Source organism: Mastacembelus armatus, chromosome 3 (genome assembly GCF_900324485.2).
Source record: "Mastacembelus armatus chromosome 3, fMasArm1.2, whole genome shotgun sequence".
NCBI classification, from domain to species: Eukaryota; Metazoa; Chordata; class Actinopteri; order Synbranchiformes; family Mastacembelidae; genus Mastacembelus; species Mastacembelus armatus.
In genome coordinates, this window is record NC_046635.1 from 12,441,865 (window position 1) to 12,463,571 (window position 21,707).

General features: G+C 39.0%; 1 protein-coding gene across 1 annotated transcript; it reads left to right on the forward strand.

Annotated features, from left to right (window-relative positions):
* The first annotated feature begins 1,470 nt into the window (after positions 1-1,470).
* Positions 1,471-21,084, forward strand: fes (FES proto-oncogene, tyrosine kinase). Its single transcript, XM_026320588.1, has 18 exons — positions 1,471-1,695; positions 2,780-2,953; positions 4,225-4,321; positions 4,537-4,720; positions 5,544-5,681; positions 5,832-5,951; positions 6,095-6,217; positions 7,620-7,815; positions 8,888-8,968; positions 9,928-10,137; positions 13,153-13,275; positions 13,688-13,741; positions 15,114-15,232; positions 15,430-15,524; positions 15,713-15,836; positions 20,163-20,320; positions 20,443-20,565; positions 20,736-21,084. Exons 1-18 carry the CDS (start codon positions 1,471-1,473, stop codon positions 20,876-20,878), a joined length of 2,487 nt encoding a protein of 828 aa, XP_026176373.1. The 3' UTR covers positions 20,879-21,084.
* The last annotated feature ends 623 nt before the right edge of the window (positions 21,085-21,707 follow it).

Sequence of the window (21,707 nt, forward strand, 5' to 3'; positions counted from 1 at the left end):
TACTCGCATAAATGCCATTAAAGTGACAGCTCATAAAACAATCAACTTTAACACTGACATTTAGACTTCTGAAAATGCCTTATTGCATTTGTTCTCAGCCGCCTCTAACCATAGTGTATGGCTTGCAAACCTTTTCTACTCTAGATACTGCATCTAAATACAGAAGCAGATGTTTCCTGTGCGGTCTCTAAGAATTGTCAGAGCTGTGCTGCTTTGAATTCTGTATTTGTGTTCCTTCACCTCTGCAGCCTGTATAATGAGGGTCTTTGACAGTGTGTGGCTGATGTAATTAAGTGACTTTACAGCAGAGAAGTTGCACTGGGCACGAGCAATGACATGAAACAGGTTTCACGCTGAAGTGTGAAAAAAAACAATGAATGGTGTTTTTTATTTTATGCAAAAGCAGTTTTGCAGCCTTTCCAGTTTAAATAACACCCACTGCACTGAGCGAAGCTTCAGGATACTGGCCAGTACTAAAAGTTAAATAGCACTGGGCAACATTTTATGTGCAGTAGCATATTAGTTTCTGTAGTAAACCTGCACCTGTTTTTATCAGACTTTCAGATCCTTGTGGAGAAACACTAAAGCCACACTGCTCCAATAATCTGCTCACCAGGTCTTCAATTATGATATCAAAATATTAAAGACTGCTTTATTATTACTGTTACACATATGTCTTAGTAGCATTTTACTGTTTTAATTGGGTGATGGTGAGCCATATTTAAATTACTTTACAATGTAGATTTCTGGGTAGTTTAATCTATAACATATTTTATAAGGTCATCTATTTATGTATCTACAGTATGTATTTATGTACTTTTTATTAGCAGTAAAATAAAATTATTTAAGTAAATCATTTTTCTCTGAAATAAAGTACAACACGTAAAAGAGAAATATTCAAGTAAAATACAAGTATCGCAAAATAGCAACAGATTCATTGTTATAGTCCTAATTAACATGCAGGTGAGACGTGTTTCCAGGTTAGTATTTCCCAGCAGCATTCATCCTTCCCCCAGTGTGACTTCCTCATTTTCTTTTTAACTAATTTACAGGAACCTGTCCTTCCACCCAAAAGAGAGCTGGGATAGGCTCCAGCAGATCCCTGTGACCCTGGTTAAGGAATAAGCAGGTATAGATGATGGATGGATGGACAGACACATTTACAGGAATAGTCAGTTTTAATGATGATAGCATAGACCATTTGTGTCTTGCTATTGTGTTATTGCACATTTACTTGCATAACCACTTTCAAATAGACACAAGGAAGTGCTGCCTCACAGGAACTTCTTTTTTTTTTTTTTTTTTTTCATAGGGAAGTGAAACGCTGCTATGGTCACAAAGAAATAACTACGCTGGGTCATTAGCAGCTCACCACTTTGTGTCTGCCCCACTTATGAGAACACAAAGGTGTAGTAGGATTTATTGCTGACTGCAAGTCCTTGGCACAGGCGAGTGTTTAGATATTCAGAGATGGGTTTTGGGGAGGACCTGAGGTGTCCACAGGCACATGCAGCAGTAATGCGGCTGCTGGACTCAGAGCTTAACCTGATGGAGGTCACAAAGAAGTGGATGAGTCAGCGGGCTAAGAGTGAGCGAGAGTTCTCTGTGCAGCTGCACCACATGGCTGCCATGGCAGAGAAACTGGAGCGACCGCAGCCCGGTGCTGGACTGGACTACATCAGCCAGCTGAACAAGGTGAGTTGTTAGAGATCCACTGATCACCAGTCACTAAGAAAGCCACTGCACAATGCACAATGTGTGTGATTACTATTTATTTGAAATACATTTTCATAAATATGGCAAAGTTAAAAATGGCTGAATAACTTACCACCAGTGTTAACCATATCCAAGATGAATTTAGGCTGCCCATTGAAATAGATTTGCTACCACCCAAAAAGACTGGTAGAGTACTCCCCAAGCAGATCACCAGTGTATCACAAGGCTGACATGTAGAGACAAGCACAATCACTGACAACCTCCAGCTTATAGACTTGGACTGTGGGAGGAATACTATGTACATAGAGAAAACACTCACAGACATGGGGAGAACAGGCAAACTCCATATAGAATATCAGGGAAAAATCAGAGGTTAGCTAGTGAATTTAATGTTGTTTTGTTGTCTATACAAATGAGCGTCTTTTTAGAGTTTTAAAAACACAAACAAATCCTGGAATAAAACATATGGAATAAAACATATTCTAAATAACTCTCCAGTGACTATCAAGGAATCACTGAGTGGATTTGGGTGCAATGTACAAAATACCCTGATGTAAATAACACAAAAGTAAATCTTGCTTAATTTCTCTTCTTCCCATCTCTTATAATTTAAATGTTTTTATATGCATAAATTAGATGTCTGATCATTATCTCTATATAGAATTTGTAAGATTTCAAAGATGAGCATCATGACTAGTAAAATGTTTCACATTGCTGTAGTGCTGCCTATATGTTTTGCTATTGGTACACACACATCTTTATTGCAGTTGCCCAATTCAAAACCCGATGCAATCAGAAAAGAATGAATTTCTTTGTGTTACCAAGAAATTTCTGAACCTCCACCTTTAGGAGTTATGAGTGTAAATGTAAAGTGTTAAAAACAACACTAAATACCACTAGTTTATTTCAGGTGCATGGTCTGACTTTCATCTGATTCTTGACAGAAATGCAGATTAAAACATGTGGGGGACACTGTGACCCTGTGCATGTGCCCTCCAGTAAAATCTTAATTTTCTCTTGTTTGAATGACCTGTGTCTCTGACCTTTGCCCTCCGTCTATCAGTCGTGGGGGGTGCTGGTCTGTCAGACAGATTGTCTTAGTCAGCTGATGAAGAAGCGCTCTGATGATCTGCTGGACGGTCCCATCAGCAAACTGACGCTGCTCATTAGAGACAAACAGCAGCTTCGAAAAACCTACGCGGAGCAGTGGAACCTGCTGAGGCAGGAACTCACCAAGGTGTGACTAACACACACATAAACAAACCCAATCACACAGCTATATACAACAACTATCATGCCCAAAGACAACTATTTACAATCGGAAATATGACTGTGATAAGACCACTCGCTGCTGAAGTCATGGCTGTAGGTTTGGTCTCAACACTAGTAGTGACACAACCCCTGTCCTACACCGGTGTTTGAGGGAATGTGACAATAAAATGATGATGCCTCACTCCAAACTATAATTCAAACCTCACGTGAAAGCCTGCTCTACTTTTTAGCCTGCTGCTTTACATTTAATTTTCATTGTGTTTCTAGAATGTAAATTTAAATTTGATGTATCGATTTTAATATTTACTCTTGTCTGCAATGAGACTGATAGTCTACAGATAATTAAAAAAAACAGGTTTAGCTTGCTAGTTCACATTAGTTAACCTAGTTAACATGAGCTGACCTTCTATACACTTAACAATTTCTATTTTGTTCCCCTTTAATTTCTTTTTGATTTTTCTATCTATTTACTGTTGACTTACAACAAGAGCCACTGTACTGGGGTCAGATTCCTTGTGTGTCCAACATACTCGGCAATAAAACTGGTTCTGGTTAATTTCCACAGTGTAAAAACCGGTGATGTTAGGTAGGTTACTAGAGGTTACTTTAAAAGCTATTTGTTGCTTCTCTCTAGGATATAGTCTTAAACATGCAAATGAGCACTACAGCAGCTTCTCTATAAACAGACAGCAGTCAAATGAAATGAGGTTCAATAGACTGGAAAGAGGGTGTGCAAATGCATTTTGATGCTTCCTCAAACCGGTGTCTGCACCATGCTGTTTTTATTATCCAATTACATCAGGCAAATGATATGTTCATTTTCAGTGATCCATATTGGCTTTCAGTTTGGATGTCTGGCAGGCAGTTTGTTTATTTTCATCTTACACTGCCATGCAGACAAAGCTCAGGTCGCTTTGATTGGGTGTACATTCCTGTGTGCTATGCATTAGTTGGGTTATATTTTGTGATTGCAGCTAAACAACAATGATGCTATCAGTTGGAGTTTTGAAGTATTTCTGCCAGCAGCAAACAAAAGTTCGATCATTTCCTCATATATTTTGGGTTTCTCTGCAGTGAATGGCTTCTGTCCACTTCCTATGTTATACAGGTATCACATTTAGTAAAGCAGCTACTAACCACACACAGATCATGTGAATCACCCCTGTAGTTGCTATATGTTTCCCTTGTTTTAGTGTGCTGTAAAAGATGCTGCTATGTGTCTGTGTGCTACTTCAGGTGACGCAGACAGAGGTGGAGAGGCTGAAGAGCAGCTACAGACAGGCAGGGAGAGATGCAGCTCAGGCTAAGAGGAAGTACCAGGAGGCCATTAAAGGTGGGGATTCCTTACTTCTCTGAACAGAGTTTCAAACTTATGGTACAGTCTGGCTACTTTTGTTTTGATTTTACAATGAGGAAATGTTTTTTTTTTTAATCTGATTTGAGAGTCTAAAGAGAAATCACATTTGTACTGTAATTAACTACAGTGTAAATCCTACTTCAATCATCACACAGTGTACTGCGGTCCCCTCCCTCTATGTGTCTGTGCAGATAAAGAGCGTGACAAAGCAAAAGAGCGTTATATAAAGGCTATACTGAAACTACATGAGCTGCACAATGATTACGTCCTTACTGTGCGAGCTGCTCAGGTTTACCATCAGCACCACTACAATCAGATCCAGCCCGCCCTGCTCAGCGCACTGCAGACACTGCAGCAGGAAATGGTGCTCATACTGTAAGAGGACATGTACTATACTACTGAGTGTGTGTGCATGTGTGTGTGTGTGTGTGTGTGTGTTTTATTTCAATATAATGCAGTTGTATGTCTGCACTGACACTTAATTTACAGTTGTTGTCATCTGCACTGTAAAGCTGCCTTGATAGATATTTCATTTACATCATAGCACAGTGCTTTAATTACAGGTTGTATAGTTCTCCATTACTACCACTTTTATCATTTTCTTACAAACTACAACAATTTTCTAACATTTTATTTTCTATTATATGCAAAATCAGCTTGCATAAACTTTAAACTTGCAGGCAGCACATTTAGTTGTATTTATATTCCATCAACCTTTGTTTGTGTATAATATTTGCCATCTGCCATTTGAGCAGTAACTCTTTCGACAGCTTTTCCTCATTCTGTGTATTATGGAAACTTGAATATCCAAGTTTGGAAAGTTGCCTGCTCAAAACAGGTGGGCTATATTCTAAGGAAATCATATCTTGTTGAAGAAGAGACAGTGAAATGGAGAATTAGAATTGTGTATTTGACAGCCACCTTTCATATTTCACAACCTGTTTTAACACAAGGTTTCCAAAGAGACCACTCTTTAAACTTTTACGCTACAGTAACAAGCAATAATAGCACAAATTCGACAAAAAGTTCAAATGAAATGTTTACCTTTAAGGATGGCTTGCCTCAGGCAAGTGTCTCAAAGTAGCTTTTTATAGCACTGGATGCAGTTCAATGATGTTCTTAAAATCATTGAGCAGGCCAACATCTGTCAGTCACATGTAACTCTGTTCTCACGTGCCCTTCCTGACCTCTAAACCAGAAAGGAGATACTGCAGGAGTACTTCGACATTTCCACTCTCCTGCATCACGAAGTGGTGCGGATCCACAGGGAGATGTCTTCTGCTCTAGTGGCCATCGATCCCCACAGAGAGTATGAGAGCTTCATCCACCAGAACAGGTAGACAGAGGCAAATCATTCCCTCAGCATGTCCACTATTCAATCATGGCAGCCCACCCACTGGAGCAATGATGCCATTAACTCTGTGTATGTGTGTGTGTGTGTGTGTGTGTGTGTGTGCGTGTGTGTGTGTGTGTGTGTGTGTGTCAGGTCTGTGGGGGAGATTCCTGCTTGTGCAGAGTTTGATTGTAGTCTTCTGGAGGACACTGAGCGACTGAACCCCAGAGAGATTGAACTCAACGACCTCACGCTTGAAACAATCCAACACAAGTGAGAATAAATAACACAATCTTATCCAGATGACTAAACTCTACTTTCTTTTTTTAAAGTCTCGACTACCTCATCTTTTTTATCTCTCAGTCTCTCTGATGGTTTTCCATTCCCCTCATTATTTCTCCATCTCCTGCTCCCAGATTGACTATGCTAGAGGAGGAGTTGTTGGACCTGGCTCGGTCTCTGGGCTCCCAGCAGTCATCGGTTGAACAACTAGAGTTGGAGCTGGAGGCAGAGAAGGACGGTGTCAGAAAGGGCCAGAGGTGAGCGGGTCACAGACATGAGTCAGAATCAATACTGTGTTGGTGTTGTATTCAGAGATTACTGAACAAAGTTCAAAATAAGAACACAAAGCCTTTGGTAGCTGTGAAAACAAATGCCTCTGTGGGCAATCCTTGCCTTTGGGAGATTTCAGTGGGCAACAGCTAATAACCAGTGTGGTCTCAGGGGGCAGTAAGCACTTTATGAATTATAATACAGAGATATGGCCAGAGCTCAACTCCCTAATTTGTCTTGGTTGATGAGGCTGTGTGAAGGTGTTGAATGTTTACTGTCCTATGGGTGCAGTAGAGTCATTAAAAAGCTCTTGGAGGACAATTGGAAGCAATAAGTTAATTTGCAAAAGTTGATAACATTTAAAGGCAGCTGGAGAGCACATATGGTGGTGGTGTTACTTAGGTGAGTGGAGGTTATGTTGCCCTTTGGTCTGAATTTTGAAGAAACATTTTGTTAACCAACAGTGACAAGCTGCTGGGCTAATTTATATATATATATATAAACATTATTTCATACAGAATGTATGGAGGACGTAATATGCAGCCAATATCCCTGGTTAAATAGGTATAGACATAATGTGAAATAATGTAATAGGTTCGAGAGCTGATGACAGTGTGCACTGTTCCGCATGCTCTGTACTTAACGGAACGTGGAGGAAATAGGGAACATACACAACAAACCCTTCAACCTAAATGACAATACACAGTAGGTTGTTTGTCGCTCTCACACAGCATCTCCCGAACTGGCTTCAATACTGGTGGCAAGAGATAAGCCACATGAATGTTTAAAATCTCTGGTGAAAAATAAGAAAAGGAAAAGAACTGCAGTCCTTTTGTTACTGTCCACTGTTTCGTCAACTACTCAGTTATCCACCTGGTCGTCCTCCCTATGTGAACTATGCAATATTTCTTATGTCCTGTCATCATTGCTGTCGCAACAAAATAACATTTACTTTCAAGAGAAAAGACTATCTAGTGGCCAACTAGATAGTCTTTTCTCTTGAAAGTAAATGTTATTTTGTTGCGTTTACTTAAAGTACATGATTGTGTCACATGTATACTAGAGGTTGCTTACAATACAACTTAACTATGACTCGTAACAAGCTGTTTGCTCAAATGACCTATCGGGTAGGACGGTCTCTACACACACCATGCACAGTTTCTAGGGTGGTTGGACATGCCTTACCTTGATTCCCCCTAACAGTTCAGTCCAGCAATGCACTGGCCTTCTCTGTTCAGCCTTGTGTTAATTAGGACCTCTACAGTCCCTCTTTTCACTTTTTGTTGTTTTATTAACTACATCAAGCGTTTATGTTGCTCACACCAAAAAGGTCTGACACACATATAATTTACCTTTGCAGAATTCACAGTTGTGCTCTGCTTTGTCCAGGGTCTACCAGTTCAGCAAGAGACATGCACTGGAGGAGTGCCGGCAGCAGGTCGCTCTGTCTCAGGGCACGAGAGCCAAGCTGGAAATTCAGAGACTTATTCTGAAGGAGAAACTGGACAAGCTGGGCTCCACAGAACCTCCCTCTGCTCTGATGCTAGACCAAGACACCCCGTCACTTAGCCCCAACACAATCAATGTATGTTCTCGCTTCCAGGGCACAACTTTTTCTTATTTTTTTAGCTCCTAATGTAATTAGCTCTATTAGTCAGCCAGGTGTGAAAAATAGGTGGTGTTGCATGGAAACTCAGGAAACAAGACATGGTGTCAGGAAGAAAAATATCACTGACTGCTGAAACTATGGTTTGTATGAATAAGGAAGAGGTCAAATTTTGTATAAACCAACTGAACCAGCCTTTCTTTTTCTACTTCTTCTCACACAGTGTTTGTACCTGACCTTGTTTTCCGAGATGACTTTTAAACAAAAAAATATGTGAAAGCTTTCTGGGTATGTTGTACTTAGCGTAATCAGTGAACAGTGGCCTTCAAAGTTGTTGCATCTCACATCTCTGTTTGGATTTTGTTTTGCACGTTGCTTTTCATTTTTTTTCTTGACAACAGCAAGTCCTCAGATCTAAATGTGATCATGTCAGGTCTTCTCTGTTTCTGTCTGCTGATATGCACTAATAAACAGGGCTTTCCCTTCTCCTCTTTCAGCATGACTGGTTCAAAGCATATAAAAAAAGAAGTTTATTCATAACCCATTATATAACCCAGTTGCACCCAGGAGCATGTCAAGTATTCCAAGTCAAAAGCCTCTAGGTTACAGTAATATCTGGTGTTACTAGTGTTAAAATTTATGTCAAATTTCTATTTGTGCAATAGTTTGGTATTATGATGATGATGATGATGATGATGATGATGATGATGATGATTATTGGTATAAGTATTATTCCTGCTAAACATGCGTATGTCACTGTGGCTTTAGACACAAAGTCACCAAAGCTGTGACTCAAAAATGACTGATGTGTGAAAGCAGTCATGAAATTTGTTTTCTACTGCAGCATTCCTGAAGCAAATTAACCTTTTTGATTAATTAGTTAACCTATAATCAGTGCCCTGCCAAATAAACATAACAACATACAATCATTTGCAAGTGCAAGCTTTGACAGTAATAGTAGAGAGATAAAAGAGGAGAAGGGACTTACAGATTTTTTTTTTATTATACAATTAAACTGACTGGCACAATGTGCTCTGGATCTTTTTTTCAGGACCAGAGCCAAAATTCTTCCAAATTCCTAATTGATGGGATCAAAAATAATCTGAGTGGACTGTTTAAACACAAATGGGAGGTAGGTACAACAATTATAATGAAGACACAATAAACACACATCAAGCACAAATAGTTTGATGTAGGGAGTGTATAGCATCACAGTTTGCACAATATCTAAGTGTGTTGACACTGTAGCAGGAAGAGTTGTTTCAATTGGACACTTCCTCACTCCTACACCTCCCTGCACTGCAGTGCATGTTGTGTGCACTCAAATCTCTTACCACACAACAAACAATTCATCATGTTGTGATGAAAGTGCCAAGAGCGTCAAGGTGTATCCTCTGTACTGCTGAGCTTACTCAGGCACATGATCGTTCTTTGGGGTCTCATGTTCCCGAAGACCCCATGGGACTTATTGAGGTCAGCTTTGTCGGTCGAGTTACTACTTTTGAAATTCGTCCTGACCTAAAACTAAGTTTACTTCCCGGCTAGTCAGCAGCCAGTTCACATTTTATCATTACTGACAGCCAATAGCAAAGCGTGCCATAAGCCAGCTGTCCTGCACGCAGACCCTCAGCAGCAAAAGGTCTTATGCAGTCATTCCATTTGTAATCTATCAAAAAAAGAAAAATGACTGTGTGCATGTGATATGGGTGGGTGAGTGTGAGTGTGTGTGGTTGTTCATCTCTATGTGGCCCTGTGCTGGACTGGTGAGCTGTCCAGGGTGTACCCCTAACCTTTCACATAAAGAGAGCTAGCAAAGGCTCCAGCAGATCCCTTTGACCCTAATTAGGAATAGATGTATTGGACGTATTTTAAGTGCAAACTACCTCCTCCTTTATAACTCTAAACTCTGTGGTACCCTGGAAGGATGAAGGATGGTGTGGTTAGACTTTAAAATACTTCAGACACTTCTTTGAAGTAGCTCCATATAATCTCTACAGAATTACTCTAAAGTCTATCTTCTGTCACTTTATATTGTTTCCTCATTCACACCACATTAAAAGATTCTTCTTTTCTCTCTCCTCCTGCCTTTAGTTGCCTCCAGCTCTCACACCAGTGCAGGAGGTGAATCGTCCTCTTGAACAGCAGGACTGGTACCACGGAGCCATTCCCAGATTGGAGGTCCTGGAGCTGCTGAAGAGTGATGGAGAGTTCTTGGTGAGGAAGAGTCAGGAGAAACAAGGTTATGTGCTCTCTGTGCAATGGGATGGATCCTGCAAGCATTTCCTCATTCAGAACATAGATGTAAGTAAATCAGCTTAATGAAACAAAACACTTTGTTAGAGAACAAAACTGGTGAAATTCATTTCACTTTATTTGTGTGCTTGTCTGTGCCATGTCATATATTCTGTATGTGCAAGTTTTGAGTTAAGGCTACTGCTCAAAAAATAGATGTGTTCCTACTGGTTCCTTCCTGTTTTGTTTGTATAAAGAGGAAGTTATGACAGCATGTTTTATCATGGTGTTATTTTTGGCAAATTAAACTGTAGTTTAAATGTTTAGAACTGACACAATGTAGATGCAATTAATTTGTGAGGAAAGCACTTGTATCTTACTACCCAAGGATCCCCCTGTGACAGCACTTCTATTGGTGCCCCCTCCCCTGCCCTGGGCCCCCCAGTTGCATTCACACCCTCTGCAGACTCTTCATTGTCCATTCCATCCCCAGCTTCACCAATGGGATTTCCAAATCACTTCAAAATCTTGGTGAAATCAGGAATTAAAATGGTAAGCTTGGCAAGGTCATGGGTACTATCATCAACACTGTTGAAGTCATCCCCACTGCAATCACCACCCCCTTTGCCACCAAGAAGCATGACCCCTGTCGCTCTATCCACCCAAACTCCACCAGCTCTACCACCTTGGCCAACACCCACAGCTGTCCTTCCTCAGAGCAACTCTGTTAAACCCCCCTGGCCTGTTAAACCCCCCCCCAGCCTGCTCTCAGACCAAAGACCCGGACTAGCAACAATGCCGCTATCGGCGACTAGGACACCAAGGGCCTCTGCTGTTCCAGGACTTTTAGTCATAATAAGCCACTTATCAGAAGTGATACCATTTAGCCCAGGGAGAAAGCACATTCCACTAGTGCTATAGCTTCAGTCAAAAGTTGTAGAGTGGATAAGACAATGACAGTTAGCCTGTCCAATCAAGGAAATTGGATTAAAATCCCTTGCAAACAGGTAGTTACAGGTCCTATTCAGACAGATTTAAAACTTGCAGTGCTCAATGTGAGATGTTCATTTAACAAACATAATGAACTAACATGTTCAATCAATAATTTTAATTTCCTCTTATGATCTTGATTTTATGTTTTTAACAGATACACACATTTCACATTTCTGTCTCTAAGACGAGAAAACAAAAAGGGCGTTGGTGTCTAAACCTTTTTTAGGGATAACAAGCTTTCATTTGGGGAGCTTTCATCATTCTAAAATTATCACCCTCTATACTCTACATAATCATTTACAAGCCACTCCAGTGTTATCAAAATTTTATTGATGATTTTACTGAGATGCTTTCAGTTTTCTTCACAGACTTTGCCTTTTTAGTCATTACAGGTGATTTTAATGTACACATGGATAATACCTGTGACAGAAATGCTAAAGAACCTCCTGCTGTCCTTGAAACCTACGGCCTTAGTCAACATGTTAGTGAGCCGACCCATACCAGAGGTCACACTCTGGACGTAGTCATCAATACTGGTGTTAAGATTTCAAATGTCACTGTGATAAATGCGACTTTGTCTGATCATTTTTGTGTCTTTTTTGATTTGATGCAGCTGCACCTATATTTGTTCAGAAAAGACAAGTTTTCTAGTTTTCAAGTTTTCTAAATGTCATCAATGTGATTGCTCCTGTTAAAGATAAAGTGATCAGGAACAGGCATAAGGCGATGTGGAGTAATGATGACTCGGTCAGGACACAGAAAAGGGCGTGCCGAAAGGCTGAATGAAAATGGCATAAATCAAAGCTTCAAGTTCATTATCATGCATATAAACAAATGTGTGTTTTCAATGAAGCATTTTTTAGTATTTTTTTAGTATTTTAAGTATTTTTCTGAAATCATCAGCAACAGCAGTAATAGATTAACAAATCCTGTCTCCATTGCCAGAACTAATTTCCACATCTAATGGCAAAGTTCAGGGTACTAAACATACAATAAACTGCACATGACAGATAACAATTGTGCAGCCATCCAGGAGACACTTGTTAGAACTGACACACTTTATACCTGTCAATGGTAAAACAGTTGAAGAGACCATCGGCAGTCTGAGTTCATCCACCTGTTGCCTTGATGGCTTATCCACTAGATTTTTGAAATCAGTACTAAGCAGTTTGTTACCACAACTCACTCATTTAGTTAATGACTCATTAGAGTCTGGCATATTTCCAAGGGCCTTGACAATTGCTGTCATCAAGCTTCTCCTGAAGAAGAGCAGTCTTGATGCCACAGTACTGAACAACTATCGGTCCATATCCAGCCTGCCGTTGGTAAAGTCCTTGAAAAAGTTGTACACCAACAACTTACCAACTTTCTCCTGCTAAACAACTGCTTTGATAATTTTCAGTCAGGTTTTAGGCCCCATCACAGCACTGAGACTGCACTCAATACTGACGCTGGCAGAGTCTCTGTCTTAGTACTGTTGGATCTGAGTACTGCTTTTGGCACAGTGGACCAGGTGATCCTGTTTACAAAAGTTAGGACTGGATAGGCATCCATGGTAATGCCCTTGAGTGGTTTAAGTCCTGTTTTTAAGACAAGAATTACTTTGAATATCAAGACCAAATGGACTTGATATGTAGGGTCCCTCAGGGATCTATCTTGGGACCCCTTTTGTTAATATGCACCAATAATGTGTCCTACCATAACTATGCACATTAAACTCATAGACTTAGAGTCTGGACTAAGCTTTTCTTTTTAGCTCTGCATATGATAACTGAAACAGTTTTATCTGCACTCATTCTCTTTTAATTTAATTTGAAGTAATTTTTTTTATTTAAAATCAATATTTTTATTTCATATTTTATTTTAATTCTTGCCTTGTACTTTTAACTTGTCTTTCATTTATGTAAAGCATTTTGAATTACTCTGTGTGTACTCTGTGGTATACACATAAACTTGCCTTGCATTGCCTCCATTTAAAGATATATTTTTATGATATGATTTCATTTTTTTGTTTATTTTGTGATGTTTTTCTCCTGCCTGAGAGTTTACATGTCAGTTCATTTCTCAAAATGCTTTGCTGTGTGTGAGCAGAATATGTACCGTCTGGATGGAGAAGGCTTCTACAGTGTCCCACAGCTGATCCATCATCTACTGTCCTCACAACAACACGTCACCAAGAGGTCTGACATAGTGTTGAAAAAACCTGTGCTGAAGGTACTGCTGCCACACAATCACATGGACAGTCTCCAAAAAGGCCCACTCATTCGCCTTTTTTGTCAATTTTAACATCCTGTTTATCTAAGTACTTTCAATAGGTTTTTCACTTTTTACTTCTGTAGTACCTTTCATACATATTTATCCAATGTATTCAGTGTTATACATATGATTGACATTAAGAATAAAAAGTAGTAAGACAGAAAGATGATGAGTGATAAGACAGAACTGAAAACTGAGACTAATGCACACATCAAAATTAATAATCTGTTGTCACATATGTACACATATGCAAATGTATATTTATGTCAACTGATCTTTTATTCATTTTATTTCCTCTCTATCCTTGTGAAGTTCCAAGTTTAAAGCAAGTCTGCTACTGAATTTTATAGTGCAGTTTTTACTCCTGTAGGACAAGTGGGTCCTGGAACATGATGATATTATCTTGGGACAGCTCATTGGACGGGTAAGTGAGCAACAGCAATATTGTTTTTAGCCATTGCTTTTTATTGCACCTATTAACACCATTAGCCAAACGTATATTGTGTTATCTGTATCTTTCTCTGAGGTTGTTATAGGCATGGAGTTTTTCAGTTCCGGTTTATGGACTTTTGTTTTGTGTCTGCTTCCGTTTTCTCCGATGTTGATCATAAGTAGCTTTGTCTTAATTAGTTTGATTAGTTTCACCTGTATTAGATTAGTCCTTGGTTCTGAATTTATTTATATCCTGTTTTTTCCTTTGTTGAGTGTCGGAGTATTGCGTTACATGCCTTACGTTCAAGGAAGAGAAGGTTTTTGTTTTACGCTGAGTGGCGTTTTTGTTTCTCCCTGCCTGCCCGTCGAGTTGTGGAGATTTTGTATGTTTGCCCGAACCTGGTAAATCCAGGCAAAATAAAGAAGTTGTCCTGCATTTGGGTCCTACCTCTGCTCCTTCATCACCACCACTTCGTAACAGAGATATAATGTTGCAAACATATTTTCCTCAAACTTAAGTGTCAAGTTTGGTTTACAAGCTATATATAACCATTCATATTGTTATTAATGTTATTATTCACACTAGCTCAATTTTTTTCATTGTAAGAAAACACTTTATTACTGGTTTTAGTCAAACTGCTCTGAAAGACCTAATCACCAGTATAAAAGATAGGGTCATATTTTTTCTGCCTTAAAATGAAGGCGCTCCTGGCTACAAATAAATATTCTCTTAGTGAAGTCACTTCAGTGAAAGTGATGTGAAATTTAACGGTCCTGTTTTTGTTTCATCCATAATGTTCTGAATTAGTTAAATAAAGAGATTATCTTCCATAGTTCCTCTATTTTAGTGCAAAATTACTCTGTGTTACTAACTCTGTTATGCCTCAGTAACTTTGTGTTTCCTAACTTAGGAAACACAACGAGGGAATTCTGAAACTAACAATGAGCAAATGTGGGAATAAGCCACTCAGCTTGTTTAACTCAAAGTTCTGAAGTTTCATATTAACTTCAGCTGAATTTTTGAAAGCCATTTTACACTGGGGAAGGACTGTAGATGTTGTCCTCCATCACTTATATTGATATTGCTTTGGGAGGGACTCTCTTTATGACCAGGCTGTCCATATTGGAGGAGGAACTATACTGTAGGAACAACAACAACAGCCAGTAAAATTTATATACATGCTTATTTCCCATTACAACTGCAGTCATAAAATTATGCACATATGGTAACAGTTCATCAAGGAAATTGGTAACTTTGGAGAGAAGCAGGTGTTAAATTGTCATAACTTGAATTATTTGATGCTGGATTAAATACACAGTATACTCATATCCTAAGCTACTAAAAAAGAATTTGTACCTCACAGGGAAACTTTGGAGAGGTGTACAGTGGTCGGTTGCGCGCTGATTACACTCCTGTCGCGGTGAAATCCTGTAAAGAAAACCTTGGCCCAGAGCACAAGAGCAAGTTCCTGATGGAAGCTAGGTAAGTGAATACACAAACACACGCATGCACATGTTTGTTCTGCTACCTTTGTGAGGACACCGACTGACGTACTCTATTTCCTAGGCCGGAATCCTCAAAATAATGCCCTCACAAAGATAGTACAGAAGTTAACATTTGTCCACACAAACATAGAAGGTCATGCACACATATACACACTCCTCTCATGTGCCATCTAGGATCCTGAAGCAGTATGACCATCCTAACATTGTGAAGCTGATAGGTGTGTGCACACAGAAACATCCCATCTATATCATCATGGAACTCGTTCAAGGTAAATATGATCCTCTAAGACACCACCTTAATGTCTCTCAACTTGTTCACCCAGCAATTTCACGATTTATTGTACCATTATTGCATCCTCACTTTGTTCTTCCATCATCACTCCGTGTGTGTGTGTGTGTGTGTGTGTGTGTGTGTGTGTGTGCGTGTGTGTGTGTGTGTGTCTGCACATTTCATAAGGTGGGGATTTTCTCTCCTTCCTGCGGCATGAGGGTCACAGTCTGAAGCCTAGGATGTTGGTCAAAATGACAGAAAATGTAGCAGCTGGCATGGAGTACTTGGAGAGTAAGAAGTGTATCCACAGGTCAGTCAGTCAGTGTTTGTACAGCCTCCTTTGTAGAAATATATAACTCACTGTTCTCCTCACTAAACAGGTATGATTAAACAGACTGTGACCTCATATAAAAGTCAAGGAGTTAATCATTTATACAATATGGTTTTGCAGCTCGATATGACCCGTGGTGAAAAGTTACTAAGTAGACTACAGTGGTGTGAAAAAGTGTTGCTTTCTTATTTCTATATATGCATGTTTGTCACACTTTAATGTTTGAGATCATCAAACAAATTAAAATATTAGTCAAAAATAACACAAGTAAAAACATCATGCAGTTGTTAAATGAAGGTTTTTATTATTAAGGGAAAACAAAATCCAAAATTACATGGCCCTGTGTGAAAATGTGTTTGCCCCCTAAACCTAATAACTGGTTGGGCCACCCTTAGCAGCAACAACTGCCATCAAGCGTTTGCGATAACTTGCAATGAGTCTGTTACAGCGCTGTGGAGGAATTTTGGCCCACTCATCTTTGCAGAATTGTTGTAATTCAGCCACATTGGAGGGTTTTTGAGCATGAACCGCTTTTTAAGGTCATGCCACAACATCTCAATCGGATTCAGGTCAGGACTTTGACTAGGCCACTCCAAAGTCTTCATTTTGTTTTTCTTCAGCCATTCAGAGGTGGACTTGCTGGTATGTTTTGGATCATTGTCCTGCTGCAGAACCCAAGTTCGCTTCAGCTTGAGGTCACGAACAGATGGCCGGACATTCTCCTTCAGGATTTTTTAGTAGACAGCAGAATTCAAGGTTCCATTTATCACAGCAAGTCTTCCAGGTCCTGAAGCAGCAAAACAGCCCCAGACCATCACACTACCACCACCATATTTTACTGTTGGTATGATGTTCTTTTTCTGAAATGAGGTGTTACTTTTACGCCAGACGTAATGGGACACACACCTTCCAAAAAGTTCAACTTTTGTCTCTTTTGTCAATGGTAAACCTTTTCAGTCCACAGAGTATTTTCCCAAAAGTCTTGGGGATCATCAAGATGTTTTCTGGCAAAACTCAGATGAGTCTATATGTTCTTTTTGCTCAGCAGCAGTTTTCGTCTCGGAACTCTGCCATGCAGACCATTTTTGCACAGTCTCTTTCTCATGGTGGAGTCATGAACAGTGACCTTAACTGAGGCAAGTGAGGCCTGCAGTTCTTTGGATGTTGTTGTGGGGTCTTTTGTGACCTCTTGGATGAGTCGTTGCTGTGCTGTTGGGGTAATTTTGGTCGGCCAGAACCTTCCTGGGAAGGTTCTCCACTCCATATGTTTTCGCCATTTGAAGATAATGGCTCTCACTGTGGTTCGCTGCAGTCCCAAAGCTTTAGAAACGGCTTTATAACCTTTTCCAGACTGATAGATCTCAATTACTTTCTTTCTCATTTCTTTTTGAATTTCTTTGGATCTCAGCATGATGTCTAGCTTTTGAGGGTCTTTTGGTCTACTTCACTTTGTCAGGCAGGTCCTATTTAAGTGATTTCTTGATTGCGAACAGGTGTGGCAGTAATCAGGCCTGGGTGTGGCTAGAGGAATTGAACTCAGGTGTGATAAACCACAGTTATGTTTTAATAGGGGGGCAAACACTTTTTCACACAGGGCCATGTATTTTGTATTTTGTTTTCCCTTAATAATAAAAACTTTCATTTAAAAACTGAATGATGTGTTTACTTGTTATCTTTGACTAATATTTAAATTAGTTCAGTGATCTGAAACATTAAAGTGTGACAAACATGCAAAAAAATAAGAAATCAGGAAGGGGGCCAACACTTTTTCACACCACTGTATATTTACTTGCAAGTACTGTATCTAAGTACAATTTAGAGGTGCTTGTACTTTACTTGAGTAATTCATTATATGTTATCCCATGTTTTGGAGGTATATATTGTGCTCAACTACAGGTTTTATTTACCAGTTGCAAGTTTAATAAATAAATCAATAAATAAATCCACAACAGAATAAATATACATTATTGTAGATTTAACTATATATAAATTATATTCTATAATATATATATATATATATATATATATATATATATATATATATATATATAAAAATATTAGTCTCACCTTTACCAGTTATATCCAAACATGTTTTTGGACTGAGGGAGAAAACCGGAGTACCCGGAGAAAATGCACGCAACAATGGGGGGAACATGCAAATTCCTGCCAGGTTTCAAACTAGGAACCTTCTTGCAGTGAAGCAACAGTGCTAACCACCAAGCCACTGTGGTGCCCAAATTAATGAATCATAATCCAGTAATATATATTCAAAATATTAATACATAACTGCTACTGCTAATACTTTTCTATTAAATGTCAAGTAAAATTTGAAATGCGGGACTCTCAACAGAAGTTTTCACTGGATTTGCTGTAGATCAAGTTTTAGGTTATAATGATCACCATGTACACCTGCATAAATATAACTGGATGTTAGTAGTCAGCTACCATGAAACCATGCAGCTAATTACGGAATAAATGTTAGTCAGCTAATGCAAATACAGTTTTGATACCTGTCTGAACTAACATAATATTCCATAATGAAAATACACAGTATTTTAGGTTCTCAATAATTAATAATGGCATACATAGTGCACCACAAATACACCATATGAGACATAGCAAAAGTATGAGTAACACAACCAACACTAAATAATCCCAAAGAAGCAGCCAAAATTTATTCAAACTGTGTGAATTTAACAGAGGAAAAGATAAAACAGCGGTGTGTTCAAATGATGTTTCTAGTGAAAACAAATTGTCTGCATATTAAAACATCTGTTTAGTTTCCACAATAACAAGGGTGGTACAAGCAGCAGGCAGAGTGATCATCGAGCTTTTATGATGGGCCTAAACAGTAAAAAAACATTAACTTTCCAGACATTCATCTCAACTACCTGTTAACCACACTGCAAATAAGGGTTTTAAGTTTCCTTATATAACCTAGACATGAGGCCCTTGGACAGGAAGTGTGAAACATGTTATTACACCTGTGACATATTGCACTTCAGTGAAAAAAGCAGAACAACCGTGAAAACCTACGACATATTGTGTTACATTCATTTGGTTGACTCATTTGCCTGAAATAAGCAGTGGGTGTGCTTGGGGTTTGTGTTCTTTCATTTGTTTTTAGAGTAGTGTGTAGTTTTGAGGTGTAGTCTTTATAACTGATACAATGCAGCCACATCTCTACACTATTGTCACTTTACGCATTGCTAATTTCTCTACGTATTGTAAGCAGCTTTGATGCATAAAAGCTCAAAGTGCTTTACATAATTTGTATTAAAAACATATTTTAAATATTCAAACAAACAAAATAAAACTGTGGCATAAACAATGTTTAAATACAGGTCATTAAAATGAACAGAGAAATTCCAAAATTGCATTTTACATAATAAAATATTATCCCACAGTTTTAGTTTCTTGCAAGTGTGGGTCTAACAAGAAAAGGCTGTGTCGCTATATTTCTTTGTCCTACCTGTTGGTAGATTTAATGTTATAGTTTTCAGTGATCTAAGGGAGTGTATAAGGAGAAGCACTCAGCTTTATATAGATGTATTAAACCATTCAGAGTCTTGTGCACTCCTGTTCACTGGTAATAAGATTTTAAAATTTGTTGTAAAAGAAACAACGCAGGGATGCAATAATGGGTGTGTGTGCTCTTTGTCTTTTCATGAGTCAAGAATAAACTGGTCTGACAGCACCCTCACTGTAGCCACAGCCACAAAGTCAAAAGACTGTTAATCTCAAATATGCAAGAACTGATTATGAAGATCATAAATAGTCTACTAACAAAAACCTAGCATGTAAGAAAAATAGGAAACAGTTGAGATCCAAAAACTAACGTGATATAAACTACGTATATAGCTGAAAATAAAATAAATAGCTGAATGTGTTTTTGTGAATATACTGTAAAAGCAACCTGAGAAGGGAACTGTTTTGTGTTTTGTTTTTGTCAAGTGGGAGCAACTGGGGATATTGAGTTACGACATCAATGTTGTTGCTTCTCTAGAAGAGAAGACATGAGGTTGTGACACCCGGGTCATTTGAGGGGCGCGGTATGATTTGCCCAGCGGGGATGGATCCAAGTGAGCTGCTGGTACACTAGCTGCACAGCTTGTAATGCTGCATGTCTAAATGGCTCACATGCAACAGCAGAGGAATGACAAGGACTCTTATTCTGTCACTGCTTTTACTGCTGTCTGCTGTCACACCATTTTTTTCCACGATGTTTTTGTGTCTCTGCTATATCCATTTTTCATCAGCATCTCTATATATTCCTCTTACATATTTTTTCCCCTGTTTTTTAAGGGACCTGGCAGCGAGAAACTGTTTGGTTGCAGAGCACAATGTGGTGAAGATTAGTGACTTTGGGATGTCCCGTCAGCAGGCTGATGGTGTGTACTCTGCAGAAGGAGGCCTCAGACAGATCCCGGTCAAATGGACCGCTCCTGAAGCCCTGAACTATGGTAAGCCACAACTGCTTCTGCCCTGCAGTCTCAGCCAGAAACCCGTCCTGTTCTTTTCTGCCAGTAGTAAATTAAAATCTGACTGTGCCTATGCCTATGCTGCCCCCTTCTGGTGCTTTTAGGTCGTTATACCACAGAGAGTGATGTTTGGAGCTTTGGTGTTTTACTGTGGGAGACCTTCTCCTTGGGAATGACACCATACACGAGCATGACCAACCAGCAGACACGAGATGAGGTGGAGAAAGGTAAATACTTATTCGGTGTTTGTATCCAGATGCCAATGAGAAACATTTCTGCTCCTACATTGTGATCAATTCAGGTACTAATGCCTTTTTCTAAATTCAGTGTTTGAGAAAATGTGTACAGCATACTATGATTATCTCAACACCTGCTGTGACTGTCTGGTATGTTTCAGGATACCGTATGCCTGCTCCCCACAGCTGCCCTGTGGAAATTGCCAGGATTTTGAACAGCTGCTGGCATTACGATCCCAGAAACAGACCCTCTTTCAAGAAACTTCGGGCTGATCTCAGTGCCATATACAACAAAATTACATAATAGAAGCCTTCTCATTGGATATGTAGTTTTTTCTGACTAGTTGAAGAGCCTGAAAGAAAAAAAAGGCTTATTTGAGCTTTTTGTGAAAGATGTCAACCTAAAGGTTCAATGTGTAAGATTTAGAGTGATTTATTAGTAGAAATTGAATATAGTATTTATAAACTTGTATCATTTTACGCATTGCACATTAAAGCTATTAAAATGAATATTTTTATTTATTTATTTTATTTAACCAGGTAAGTAAATTGAGAAGCAGATCTCATTTATAATGACCACCTGGCCAAGAGGCAGCATAAAGAGTAGGCAGTACAAAAAAGAGTTTACATTTACAGCATATACTCATTCATCAAGGATCATACACTTCACAACAAAAATACAAGGTGCAAAGATCTTGGACTATTGTTTGTAGTGAATTTTTAAAAGCAGAGATTGAACTGAATGAGCTGAGTTTTAGTGATCGTTGTAATTGATGCCAGTCTCTTGAAGTGGCAAACTGCAAGGAGAAGTGACCAAAAGAGGCCTGTACTTTAGGGATGACCAAATGAATGAATTAGAAATATGGATATTTATAACAGTGTTTTACCAACATGTGTCATGATCCGTCTTTTGTGTTTCCTGTTTGTACTTTTATTTTGCCTTTGTTTTTTCGCATCTGGATTTCCTCTTGGATTTTTGTTCATGGACTGCTTTTCTGTTAAGTAGCCATTTTCCTTTGTGTTTGTGTTTTCCAAGTTCTTCACCATGTCTTGTGTTCTTGTTTAGTTCCCCCGTGTTCACATTTAGTCCCCTGTGTTCATGTTTGCCTTGTTACCTGTGTTCATGTTTTTCT

Coding starts and splice junctions, on each gene's coding strand:
- fes (XM_026320588.1), top strand. CDS start 1,471: ATGGGTTTTGGGGAGGACCTGAGGTGTCCACAGGCACATGCAGCAGTA. Junction 8,969..9,927: donor TGTTTAAACACAAATGGGAG/GTAGGTACAACA, acceptor TCCTGCCTTTAG/TTGCCTCCAGCTCTCACACC. Junction 13,276..13,687: donor TGAAAAAACCTGTGCTGAAG/GTACTGCTGCCA, acceptor TTACTCCTGTAG/GACAAGTGGGTCCTGGAACA.